Source organism: Ascidiella aspersa, chromosome 8 (assembly GCF_963924565.1).
Source record: "Ascidiella aspersa chromosome 8, kaAscAspe10.2, whole genome shotgun sequence".
NCBI classification, from domain to species: domain Eukaryota; kingdom Metazoa; phylum Chordata; class Ascidiacea; order Phlebobranchia; family Ascidiidae; genus Ascidiella; species Ascidiella aspersa.
The window spans coordinates 10,490,015-10,503,531 of NC_139454.1; the positions used below are offsets into that span (position 1 = coordinate 10,490,015).

A 13,517-nucleotide genomic window follows, 5' to 3' on the forward strand; every position below is an offset into this window, starting at 1 on the left:
GAGTGTCTGCATATTGTTCCCAGTTTACCTTTAATTTAATATCTGTTTAGGCTTACTCTTGGAGAAAAGAGAAAGAGTCACTTCGTCGACATAAAAATAAGAACACGACAAAGAACAAATTCCATTATTATGCATTCCATGTGACTCATATTCTTCAGGTCGGTCTCATATACAGGTAAGAATTCAGAAAGACCCTATACATGAGTGGCTTTCAATTTTGGAAATATTTTGCGTTACAGACGTCTTGCTTTTTCGTTTTTAAAAATCGAGGACTTTTGCGTTAAAAATACATGAAATTGAAAATTATTTCACTCTAGAGGAATGATTTCAATGTAAAAAAATGCCCTATAAATAACTTTTTAATATTACCCTCTCAATGAATCTTAGGCAATTATACAGTTTTATTAAAAGTAACATGCTTAATGATGGACCTCTGTATAATAAGAAAAATGCAAGAAATTTAGTTAGTTTGCAACTTAAATTTGTTTTTAGAATTTTGCGAGCCGTGTATTTTGGACGTAAAGAACAAAAAGGCGATAATAAGGAGTATTACAACCAGAAGGTAAATACCAACATATTCATAAATAATAATGTTTTTAATAACCAATCTTATATCATACCCAATTCAGAGAGAATATAGTGACGGATCCGTAAGGTAGCTTGATAATGAATTTTAAATCCAAACATGTCGAGTTAATCGACATCATCTTGGGAAATGTCTTTATAAACTTTTTGTCTTTGACATTCATAATCAACCACAATATTTTTATTTCATGACAAAAACTGTTTTTATTCTAGTGGATTGAAGAAGGCGAGGCTTTGTGCAAAATGCGCTTATTTGAAACATTCTTGGAGGCAATTCCACAACTTATGTTGCAAGTTTACATCATGCTTACAACTGTACAGGCTCCTCCCATTACAGGTAAAAACATTAATATACTAACTCGGCTTTGGATTGTTATTCCGAAAGCAGGATAAAGATATAGGACAAGAAATTTTAACATTCAAGAAATAATTTAAAAATTAGTTTTGAATGTGTTTAATGTAGAGTGATGCGTTTATAAAAAGAAAGCCTGAAACATAATTCCTCACGAAGAAGAATCTTAACCCACCAAAATAGTTCGCGAAAAAACTATTCCGACAAAAGGTAGCAATAGTTGTCCTATTTTGACAGCTTTGCGAGCCAATATAACCGATAAAGTTTCCGTATTTGTTAAGAATATAGACCTAGTAGTTCTTAAGGTGTTAACAGGAACCGAAACTGTCTTTCAAATATATCCACCCTCTCTCATTAAACAGCCTAGTTTTGTAACTATATCAAGGAATTAGCAGTTAGTACATTGAGAATTCATTAAAAAGGCCCTACAAATGTAGTAAACTTTTTGTTTTTTCACTTCTTTATTTTTTGTGTGTATTTATCATAAAATACGAAAGTTTTTACAAGTTTCTCGTATTTTTCTCAGGATTCTAATATTTCTTGAGTTATAGCTTTAATCAATATGTTTTCATTTAAGTATTAGCTTGTCTTGGTTCAGTCGGTGGATTGTCGTTGTCAATGCACGGCAACGAAGTGGCAAACAAACAGAAAGATCTCTCCAAGTTTGAAACTTTATTCTACGTGCTTTACCAGTCCTTCACTGTACTTTCAAGGGTAGGAAGACGTTTTGTTTTTAAACAATAAACATCCTTTAGAATTAGATAAACATTTAACATAAATTTTAAATTCTGTTATATGTGATGAGGAAACTTGCATTTTTCACTATTTATCTGTATATCTACACAGTATAACAGGATTTTGTCGTGTTTTTCCTTACTTTTAATCAACATTTTCTGATTAATTATGACCAGATTTTGGAGCATAATGGTTGGAGGTTGTAGTAAGACGTAATAAGAATATCAAAGCCCATACAGAAGTAGGTATCATTTTGGACGTTTCGAATAACTCTTTATTCATTTTCAATATAGAGAGTCTTCTCCTACTTCTGTATGGGCTTACCTACTTCTGTATGGGCTTTGATATTCTTATTATGACCAGAATGTTTTAAAATTGCACGTTTGTTTTTAATTTTGTGATGTGATTGAGAGAATCAAAGCTACGGAATCGGTTAAAAACACTCGAAAACGACTCCGGCCCAAAATGAACCCCAATTCGACTGGGGCCAAATGTGCGATTTCGTGTCCCCAGTCCGGCTCCGAATCTATTACTTGTATTTTACCCATTTATGCAAATAAATAAGGGGGATATTCAGCAATCCACTCATTTGGGTGTCCTATAAGCCATTTATCTACGATACGCGGTCAAAAAATGTTCACCTAATTCCGCCATCATAATTTACATTTTTGGACTAATTTGTTTAAAATTTTGTACTGCGCATGCGCACGTTGGACTCGTGTAGTATTACGTAATTTTACCCGACTTCCGACTCCAGTGAACATTTGTTGTTGTGTTTCAGTAAAATTAAAAAAAAAATGTTTGTTTTTTCTCGAGCCGTAACCATTTTCTTGATTGAGAAAATGATGACCTGTTTGTATAAAAAAGACCAAATCCTTATTTTTTGAAATAACACTACTTATTTTACTTAAAAGGTTTTGGCTTTTTCCCTTCTGCTAATACTAAACGTCTGGGCGTGGTTTGGTGTGGTTCTTTTCCACTTGTTGGTAGTGGCTGGGTTCTTTTATTGTGATCCAACTGGCGAAAGCATCTTTTCCACTCTGGCTGTTGGGTGAGAATGTCAATTTCAAATAGTTAAAATATACAACTTATATTTTACAATTTTTTTTACTTATTATTTATTAATAATATAAAAGCTAGTTAACGCCTCCACCTGTAAGTCTTTGCTATGAGGGGATCAGCTGGTATCTTCCCCCGAATCTATGATTAATACCTCTGTTTACATCGGAAGATCTAGTTTTTCTAGGTTAGTGTAGGTATATTCTGATTAGCCGAACTTTTTATGTAGTCAAGTAGCTATTATTGTAATTACTTAATAAATAACAGATGCTATTAATAAACTATAAAAAATGGAAATTGAAGCTGTGAATTGAAATATCTAATTTAAACTGTCATAATCCACTCGAACTAAAATCAGTGGAATAGAACAACACAATCCCTATATAAAGTATGGGTATTATATAAACTGTGTAGTATTTTAAAGTGTCGTTAAAGTCCTTTCGAAGGTTAACAGAGCACGTTTGCTTGTAGCTTCGTTATGTGAGGTCAGTAAACTTTTGATAGGCAATATCACATATATACACAAGTGTGTAATAAAACGTAGAGATCAAATGAAAATCGAAATTTAAACGATTGTTGACCTGCACTTTTCATCTCGTCAGATTCATATTCACCTTCACTGTCCCATATGCCGACTTTGGACCCAAGCTCGACTATACACAAGATTTTATCGATCGTCCTAATCGACTTGCTGCAAGCGATCAAATCGGTTTCATGCTCGTATTCCTGATCGAAACATTGATTGAGAATTGCATAATAGCTGGAACTTGGTTCAAACTTAGACCTGGGGCTGTAAGCTTTGACGGAGAAAACGTAACCGATTCCACAACTGAAGTTCCGTATTTTATCAATTCCACACCCCAAGTTCCGTATTTAACCAATTCCACGAGCCAAGTTGCGTATTTTTTCAGTTCCACAACCCAAATTCCATTTTTTACCGATTCGACGAATCTAACTCAGCCCTTTAGCAACGGGACTGCTTTTCAGCAGTCTTTACAGCCCGGTGTTCCACAAGACATCGCGATTGCAATTGTGGTTTTTATTCCTGCTGTTTTCCTACTAGGTATTCTTTGCCTAGTGGTTTATTGGTGTTTGCACAAGTGGGCAGACAGGCGATCGCATTCTCAAAGATTCTAAGACAAATAAAAAAACTACCACGAGCCTCAAAATATAAGTTCTGTTTATATGTCTAAGATCCATCGAATGAATGAATTTAAAGTTCTCGTTACATGAAATGCAAAGTATATTAAATACTGCTTTTCTGAAATTTAATGCACTTTCATACTTTTTAACTGCTTATGAGCCATTGTTTTGTTATTTGTTACCAGTACAGCATTAAAGGCCCGTTTACACTACAGCTGCACTGAGCTAAGCAAAGCGTAATTTGCATTAAAATTATATTGTGGCGAGAGTTTCAAGTTTTGCAGCTGGAAAAAATCCCATTTGAGCGATTTTCACGCTTTGCTAAACTCAAGCCCAGTGCAGCTATAGAAAAACGTTACGTTTTGTAGCGATTTTTACGCCCAGCTCAGCTCAGCGCAATTGTAGTGAAAACAATTTCAGGCCCAGATCAGCTCAGTGCAGCTGAAGTGTAAACGGGGCTTACAGAGAAAAAAAATATCTATTCCTCAATTTTGTAATACTGTCCTGTTTTAATCCGCTGTTCGTCAACGTTGACATTGAACTATTAGGTAAACACGACAATACCATCTTAGCTTGTAGGCCTATATTGGCAGTTTCCTAGCTATTTCACTATTCACTTGTTTGTTTGATTCAGGTGACATCAGGAAAAATAATATTATGCTTATTTTATGATTTTCCCTATGTTTTTTAACGTTGAGATAGGAATTCTATTACCTTAGTTCTGAGCGAACTTTTTTTTTATCTCCGAAAGTCAAGACGATACAGAGCTCAACGTTCTACACAATCATTATAATGTTTACATCTTTCCAGCAATCACACTTTTAGCGAAAAAATATTATGAATATTAATATTCACAGCCATATCTGGCTTCGGCCATTTTGATGACTACGTTTGGACGCCCTATAGTCTGACCATGGTCTGACCGTACAAGCAACTTCACATACGGTTCCATATAAATCATTCAACAAAAGATACACACACATGCGTGTACCACAACTATGATTGTCCCAACCTTTCTTTAGTAGGCTAGCCTACATTCCTTTATCATTTGATTTTCCGGTTTAGCAGACTTCCTAAATATTTTGAAGCCGATCAAAGTCCTAAAATTTTTACCCTCGAGCAATATCTGATCAGAGAACAGAGGTATTTTATTTCGATAAATGACACCTGACATTAGTGCTTTATACTTGTTTGCTTAAATCATTTTTCAAACGAGCTACCAAGAGTAATAATTGTACAATAATGAAACGCTAATAAAATATTTACAATGATATTTAGTATGTTTCGTGCATATGATTAATCTTCCTTTGAAAATAATTGTTGTATTTTTTAATTAATATGAAAATAAAAATTGTTTTGATATTTGCGGCGATGAAAGTAACATAGGTTTTAAAAAAGTTTTAAATTTTATGAAAAGTTCAAAAAATCACACCTGGATTATGGCTTAAGGTCGAAATACGTACCTTAATGAGATATACAGTTTTCGCGTTAATTCCACTGGTAAATAAAAAGTACCCTTAAAAACGCAGTAACATGCCCCCAGAAAACGCCAAGTAACACACCTCCGCGAACGTCGCGGCACATCGGTTGCGGAGCACTAGACAAGTCTACATCATTGCGCTTATAGAATACAGTGAACGAATAACATGTTTGAAAACAGTTGCCACTGGGGCGGTTGGCCTACGTGATTTTCGTTGGGATAAAACCTTTAAATGTTTAGATTTGTCATGAAGATGCCATGGTTGTTTCTCGACTCGCTCCCCTCTGGGTCTATGTAGCTCAGTTGGTAGAGCGACGGATGCAGTATGGCTGGAGGTCGTGAGTTCGAACCTTACTGCAGGCTGGATATTTCTGCCGGTATTGTAAATTCAACGCATTTACCTCGACTTACTCCGAGGTGCACGATTTTCTGCAAAGCAGAAGAGGTCGTGTTTTTCTGACCGCATTGCGTGGCCAGGCATTCAGTTTGAAACTCCACAGGTCCACGATTGCTTGCGAATAGGAAATTATTCCGCGGGCTGAAAAAGTTGATAACAATTGATGAAACGCCATTTTCTGTGATTAAGGTACTCGTTTAATGTGTGTGCAATACATTTTGTTCTTCCCATATTGCATAAGGGAATGATGATGTACAATTTAATGTGATTCAGTAATAGTGAATTAAGCTTTTGAGAAACACTTAGATTAGACAGTAGAGTATATATGCATAACAAACTTTTCTTCGGGAAGATCTATATAATTGTTAATTGAATATAGCGGTGCCACTCCACGTTATGTTATATTGTTATAAAAAACAATAATCGCGCGTTTAGTGACAACTGCGTTACGAGCCTATACAGTGGAATAAAATAAGAGATTGCTTCTTAAAAGGTCTTGGTGTGATCAAAAGATTTTAAACATTCAAGGTAATACTTTATATCCTCTACAGGAAATATATTTCGAGCCAAGTAGGTGGGAGCATTAGGTATAGGAAAAAGTAAAGTTTAGTACCTGCTATTTCGAACGCGCAACACAACGCAACAACTTCCCCGCTATACTTCTGTATTTCCGAGCAACAACTCACAACAAATCGGTAAATTGTTATCACGTGTTACGATATCAAATATAGTTTATAGTGAAACAGAATTCGGGAAACACCAGGTGAAAAAGGTAATTTCCATGTGCAAAAAGTCATGGTTGGAAAAGGAAATACTGTCACTTGATTAGGAAAACAACCAAGTACAATAGTAGCTGGTCGGTTATTTGTAAAACACCGCTCAGACACCGAAACACTTTCTGTGGCGTGACACTAATGCACATATAACGAAGTAAAAGGATCAAATACAGGTAAACATGGTACACTTGGTCTTTGCATTAATAACTATGAAAGGCTTGATGATTGCACAAAATAGGTAAAAGTAGTGAAACACAAGGTTAAAATATTGCGCCTACATCGCCAGGTAACTAATACATTTTTGGTGAGTCATGAAAAGAAAAGTCGTAATCAAAACGGAACGTATAAGTGATAAACTTATAACAATAAGAAAATATACTAACGTCAAATACGCCTAAAAATAACAAAATTAGGTAATTTTCACAAACTTTCTAACATTGCAGTATACCACGCAGCGTTGTACTGATTACATAAAAAATGGATAAAAACGTCGTACCACACTCGGGTAAAAATAAAACCGGAGAAATCCAAAGAAATAATAAAATGAAATAAATTGATAGCTTAAAAATTGCGTTTGGCCTAACATCGTTGTTCAAACAGCCACCTCGGAAAGAGGTAGCGAAAGCATTATACATGATTGATTTACTAATTTAATATTAAGGCCACAGGTGATGTAGGCATAGAAAAGACAAATGTCAAGGGTCAAACGAGGCGATCATGAAAATTCATTCCCACTGTTGTCTTCGCCAGAATGAACCAGCAGTTCTACCTACACAAAAAAAAAACAAAGTTAGCAGTGTTGATTTAAACTTGGTAAACTTACCCAGAAGCTTACATTCAGCTTGATAATGAATTGCAAAGCCAAAAAGGTCGAGTAGATCGACGTCATCTTGATTAAGACGCTTTGATACGAACTTGTATCATCTTCAGTTAAATGTGACCTTTTTGGCTTTGTAATTCATTATCAAGCTACATTACAGATTCGTACATAGTGAGTGTACCCAAGCTTACATTTATATTTGACAATCAATCTGAGAAAAAAAAATCGCTTTTAGGCCATTAGGCCTTTTTCAAATAAAAATAACTTTATATTTGAAAAATCGAGTGTAATCGAATCACGTGGAAAACTTGAAACGTGTTACAGTTAAGAAACGTGTGTGTGTAGCATCAACTTTAGTTATATTTTAAGGCTGAGCTCTTCCGGCACTAAATCCTAGCTTTTAGTATACCATTCTGTTAGTAACAGCTTATTTATTTAACGTTCAAGTTTGAGAAAAAGCCACAAATTAAGCAGTCCTAAACAAAATTCGAGCATTCCATGCCCTAAAGCGGTGATTCGCAACCTTTTTTTGACTTGCAGCACCCTGCAGAAATCATAAATAGTTCACCCTTGATCGTATTTTTTGCTGAGTGGTTCAAACAGCACATTAACATTGCAACAAGGTTGAAAAAAACTTTTTTTTATTTTTCGCACTTTTAATCTTACAGAAAAATTTGGAAGCAAAAATTGGATTCCTAAAGAATTTGAAATATCTCTCGGCCTCCTTGAGCGTTAAAAATGGCAACTTAGACTGCCGCTGCATCGTGGTTGAGAACCACTGCCCTAAGATCTAACAAGCTATAAGGCTACGCACCCGGTCTTCATCGGTTTTCCGTTGTTTCTTGCCGGACAAGAGCTCGACAAAATTATTGGTCTCTTTTTTTTCGGCCTTCGCTTTCGATTGACAACACACGTCTTCGAACGAGTCGGGCGGCTTTAAACCGAGTGTCTCGGGAAGCAGTAGGGTCAGAAGGCCGGCCGTCAAACCGCTGAAGCCGAAGAGAAAGTAGGCGAAAAGGCCGTTGTAGGCGACCTGTGACGACACAAAGGGTTGCATGTCACGAGATTTGGTGTACTAGTTAACAGTGTTGTCAGTCAAGTCTTTCTCTTTAAATGACTTGGTTTGGATCAAGTATTTTGGTCAAATAACTTGACTTGGACTTAAAGTCAAATTTAGGTGTTTTCATTTAACATTTTTTTAATTGGGTTATTTATTTTAATTTTTGCACGTAAAACAATTTCTTGTTAAGTGCTCGTTTTTGTTATTTTGCAGTTAAGGTATTGCTTACAATTGGACGAATTTATCAATTTAATAAGTTTACGTTTTATCAATAATAATGGAATTGTAGTTGACACCTGTACTGGGACTTAATGACTTGAACAGGGAAATTTTTAAAACACTTACCTTGGACCATTTCAAATTGACTTGTTACCACACTGCTAATGGATAACCTGGGGCTGTACACTGTACACTACAGCAATGCCTTGTATCGTGTTTTGATTCATTTTACCATCTTAGTGTCACCTTATGCGATCCAGGCTTGAATACTCAGTAGATATTAAAATAACCTACATCAACTTATCTTGTAAAGTAAGCTCAACGAAATTTAGTAAATTTAGAAATATATTGACAAATGACCACGAGACGTTTGCGTTCTGACAATGGTCGATTTTAAAACAGTTTAACCCGCTTTTGATAAATTGAAACTACGGGGGACCTAAGTATAGATTTTGTACATTTTTTTGATATGGTGAATCATTAATATGGTGAAGTTGAATTATAGTTGCGCAAACTAACAGTAAAAATAAATTACTACTTCTGCAACGTAAGTTTGCCCAAACTGAAAATTATATTGCAGTGTTGATTATTCATTTTAACTAGTAAATAACCACACAACGGGTAATGTAGCTATGTTTTACCTTCTACGCTCTGGCAATTCTCTATAGAGTAACTTGAGTGCAACTTATAAGGTGCAAGCTTTCCTCATTAAATAGGCAAAAGAAATATTCCGGCTGCACATGTTTGCTTTTAAAACTGTTATTTCTAGACTTAAACCCTACTACAAAGTTTACAAAAGCATAAAAATAAAATATTTGCAATACGTGTTTAAAATGTGTATATGCTGTGTACGATAAAAAGTCCTTTAACATTTCTTACTAATTTCAATAAAATACCAAAGCCACCATATGCGATAAAATCGTCATTTCGTTGTTTACGAACGTTACGGAAATACCTCACGCCAACATCTGTGCAAAAATACAAGACTCGGTAATACTGATGATGGCATGAGGAAATGACGATTTTATCGAATACAATTTCTTTAGTATTTTTATTACAATTACTAAAAAAAACGTGTACTGTGTTACAATACTCCTAGCACATTTAAACCCTGCTATAAAAGTATCGAGGGACGTAGACAGTCAAGATTTTTTTATTTTTAGCGCAGAAGTACCTAGTTTTTTTGTGAATACCTGCTCTACATGTTTCTACTTTTTGTTCGAACCGCTAGTTATATATAATGTCGACACCAAAGTTTCATAGGGCAACGTAGATAAAGTAAAAAAAAAACTTTCTCACCAAGGACTTGGAGAACGACGCGGCGATCCCGCCAACCCTGGAACACATCGACAGCGAGCCCATTGCAACGTTGCGGACGACGGTGGGAAACAGCTCGGGCGAATAAATGTAGACGGTAGAAAAGCTAATGGAAATCATCATCTTGCCCGACAAAGCCAGCGTCGTCTTTGACATACTTTTTACTACAATACGCTGTGATTACTAATCTTGTCAAACAATGTCGGATCGCAGTCGATTACCCATGGAAAGTGGTAGTAATGGTACTAGCCCGATACTACTAGGCTGGTATCGGTGCCGATCCGATACAAAGCTGATATAGGCATTTCAGCTTTGGTTTATTATCCAACGCAGCGTTTTTATAACTTAAAGGTAAATTAGTAACTGACCATCAAATGTAACTAATATTTACCTGCTAAACAGATAAATATAAAAATAACTTCTATCAGTGGCCGAAATGTAGTAATTCAAAATAAGGTTTAAGTTAGAAATAACGATATATTCTATCTTTTTATGGAAATTTAAATTTCGACTAACTTTACAATAAATTAACGTGCAAGCTATTACCAGATGAAAAACAACATAAGCAATGACCTTTATAAATTGCTTTCCAAATGACAGTGCCACGTTATTTATTTACGATGTCATTGAGTACAGCCAATTTGCAAAGACAATAATAATCCGATGCCAGTCAGGCCCGTTTTAGTTTACAAAAATGTGACAAGGTTGTAAAACCCGTAACAACAATATTAAAACGACTTTAATTGACACTAGACAGTTTTTGCGTACCTGCACTTGGAAAGGCCATAATAGCGAGGCAACATACTCCACTGAGAAGAAAAGATCCACTTAAAACTCCCTTGCGTCCACACCTGGCAACATTAGATTGTGAAAAAGTACTGATTTAATAGTGCAATGTGTGTAGGTTACGTTCCACTAACATCCGTTATGTATTCCGGCTCCGAATCTATTACTTGTATTTTACCCATTTATGCAAATAAATAAGGGGGATATTCAGCAATCCACTCATTTGGGTGTCCTATAAGCCATTTATCTACGATACGCGGTCAAAAAATGTTCACCTAATTCCGCCATCATAATTTACATTTTTGGACTAATTTGTTTAAAATTTTGTACTGCGCATGCGCACGTTGGACTCGTGTAGTATTACGTAATTTTACCCGACTTCCGACTCCAGTGAACATTTGTTGTTGTGTTTCAGTAAAATTAAAAAAAAAATGTTTGTTTTTTCTCGAGCCGTAACCATTTTCTTGATTGAGAAAATGATGACCTGTTTGTATAAAAAAGACCAAATCCTTATTTTTTGAAATAACACTACTTATTTTACTTAAAAGGTTTTGGCTTTTTCCCTTCTGCTAATACTAAACGTCTGGGCGTGGTTTGGTGTGGTTCTTTTCCACTTGTTGGTAGTGGCTGGGTTCTTTTATTGTGATCCAACTGGCGAAAGCATCTTTTCCACTCTGGCTGTTGGGTGAGAATGTCAATTTCAAATAGTTAAAATATACAACTTATATTTTACAATTTTTTTTACTTATTATTTATTAATAATATAAAAGCTAGTTAACGCCTCCACCTGTAAGTCTTTGCTATGAGGGGATCAGCTGGTATCTTCCCCCGAATCTATGATTAATACCTCTGTTTACATCGGAAGATCTAGTTTTTCTAGGTTAGTGTAGGTATATTCTGATTAGCCGAACTTTTTATGTAGTCAAGTAGCTATTATTGTAATTACTTAATAAATAACAGATGCTATTAATAAACTATAAAAAATGGAAATTGAAGCTGTGAATTGAAATATCTAATTTAAACTGTCATAATCCACTCGAACTAAAATCAGTGGAATAGAACAACACAATCCCTATATAAAGTATGGGTATTATATAAACTGTGTAGTATTTTAAAGTGTCGTTAAAGTCCTTTCGAAGGTTAACAGAGCACGTTTGCTTGTAGCTTCGTTATGTGAGGTCAGTAAACTTTTGATAGGCAATATCACATATATACACAAGTGTGTAATAAAACGTAGAGATCAAATGAAAATCGAAATTTAAACGATTGTTGACCTGCACTTTTCATCTCGTCAGATTCATATTCACCTTCACTGTCCCATATGCCGACTTTGGACCCAAGCTCGACTATACACAAGATTTTATCGATCGTCCTAATCGACTTGCTGCAAGCGATCAAATCGGTTTCATGCTCGTATTCCTGATCGAAACATTGATTGAGAATTGCATAATAGCTGGAACTTGGTTCAAACTTAGACCTGGGGCTGTAAGCTTTGACGGAGAAAACGTAACCGATTCCACAACTGAAGTTCCGTATTTTATCAATTCCACACCCCAAGTTCCGTATTTAACCAATTCCACGAGCCAAGTTGCGTATTTTTTCAGTTCCACAACCCAAATTCCATTTTTTACCGATTCGACGAATCTAACTCAGCCCTTTAGCAACGGGACTGCTTTTCAGCAGTCTTTACAGCCCGGTGTTCCACAAGACATCGCGATTGCAATTGTGGTTTTTATTCCTGCTGTTTTCCTACTAGGTATTCTTTGCCTAGTGGTTTATTGGTGTTTGCACAAGTGGGCAGACAGGCGATCGCATTCTCAAAGATTCTAAGACAAATAAAAAAACTACCACGAGCCTCAAAATATAAGTTCTGTTTATATGTCTAAGATCCATCGAATGAATGAATTTAAAGTTCTCGTTACATGAAATGCAAAGTATATTAAATACTGCTTTTCTGAAATTTAATGCACTTTCATACTTTTTAACTGCTTATGAGCCATTGTTTTGTTATTTGTTACCAGTACAGCATTAAAGGCCCGTTTACACTACAGCTGCACTGAGCTAAGCAAAGCGTAATTTGCATTAAAATTATATTGTGGCGAGAGTTTCAAGTTTTGCAGCTGGAAAAAATCCCATTTGAGCGATTTTCACGCTTTGCTAAACTCAAGCCCAGTGCAGCTATAGAAAAACGTTACGTTTTGTAGCGATTTTTACGCCCAGCTCAGCTCAGCGCAATTGTAGTGAAAACAATTTCAGGCCCAGATCAGCTCAGTGCAGCTGAAGTGTAAACGGGGCTTACAGAGAAAAAAAATATCTATTCCTCAATTTTGTAATACTGTCCTGTTTTAATCCGCTGTTCGTCAACGTTGACATTGAACTATTAGGTAAACACGACAATACCATCTTAGCTTGTAGGCCTATATTGGCAGTTTCCTAGCTATTTCACTATTCACTTGTTTGTTTGATTCAGGTGACATCAGGAAAAATAATATTATGCTTATTTTATGATTTTCCCTATGTTTTTTAACGTTGAGATAGGAATTCTATTACCTTAGTTCTGAGCGAACTTTTTTTTTATCTCCGAAAGTCAAGACGATACAGAGCTCAACGTTCTACACAATCATTATAATGTTTACATCTTTCCAGCAATCACACTTTTAGCGAAAAAATATTATGAATATTAATATTCACAGCCATATCTGGCTTCGGCCATTTTGATGACTACGTTTGGACGCCCTATAGTCTGACCATGGTCTGACCGTACAAGCAACTTCACATACGGTTCCAT

General features: G+C 35.6%; 2 protein-coding genes across 2 annotated transcripts; one reads left to right on the plus strand and one right to left on the minus strand.

Moving 5' to 3' along the window:
* Nucleotides 1-802: 802 nt before the first annotated feature.
* LOC146136043 (uncharacterized) lies at nucleotides 803-5,128 on the plus strand. The gene is made up of 4 exons (XM_083395826.1): nucleotides 803-922; nucleotides 1,515-1,651; nucleotides 2,587-2,723; nucleotides 3,334-5,128. The coding sequence occupies exons 1-4, from the start codon at nucleotides 829-831 to the stop codon at nucleotides 3,866-3,868; spliced, it is 903 nt and encodes a 300-aa protein (XP_083251952.1). The 5' UTR covers nucleotides 803-828; the 3' UTR covers nucleotides 3,869-5,128.
* A 1,270-nt stretch (nucleotides 5,129-6,398) lies between these two features.
* Nucleotides 6,399-10,099, minus strand: LOC146136044 (solute carrier family 22 member 15-like). Its single transcript, XM_083396138.1, has 3 exons — nucleotides 9,926-10,099; nucleotides 8,162-8,380; nucleotides 6,399-7,296 (listed from the first exon to the last, which is right to left on the minus strand). Exons 1-3 carry the CDS (start codon nucleotides 10,097-10,099, stop codon nucleotides 7,243-7,245), a joined length of 447 nt encoding a protein of 148 aa, XP_083252264.1. The 3' UTR covers nucleotides 6,399-7,242.
* Nucleotides 10,100-13,517: the final 3,418 nt, after the last annotated feature.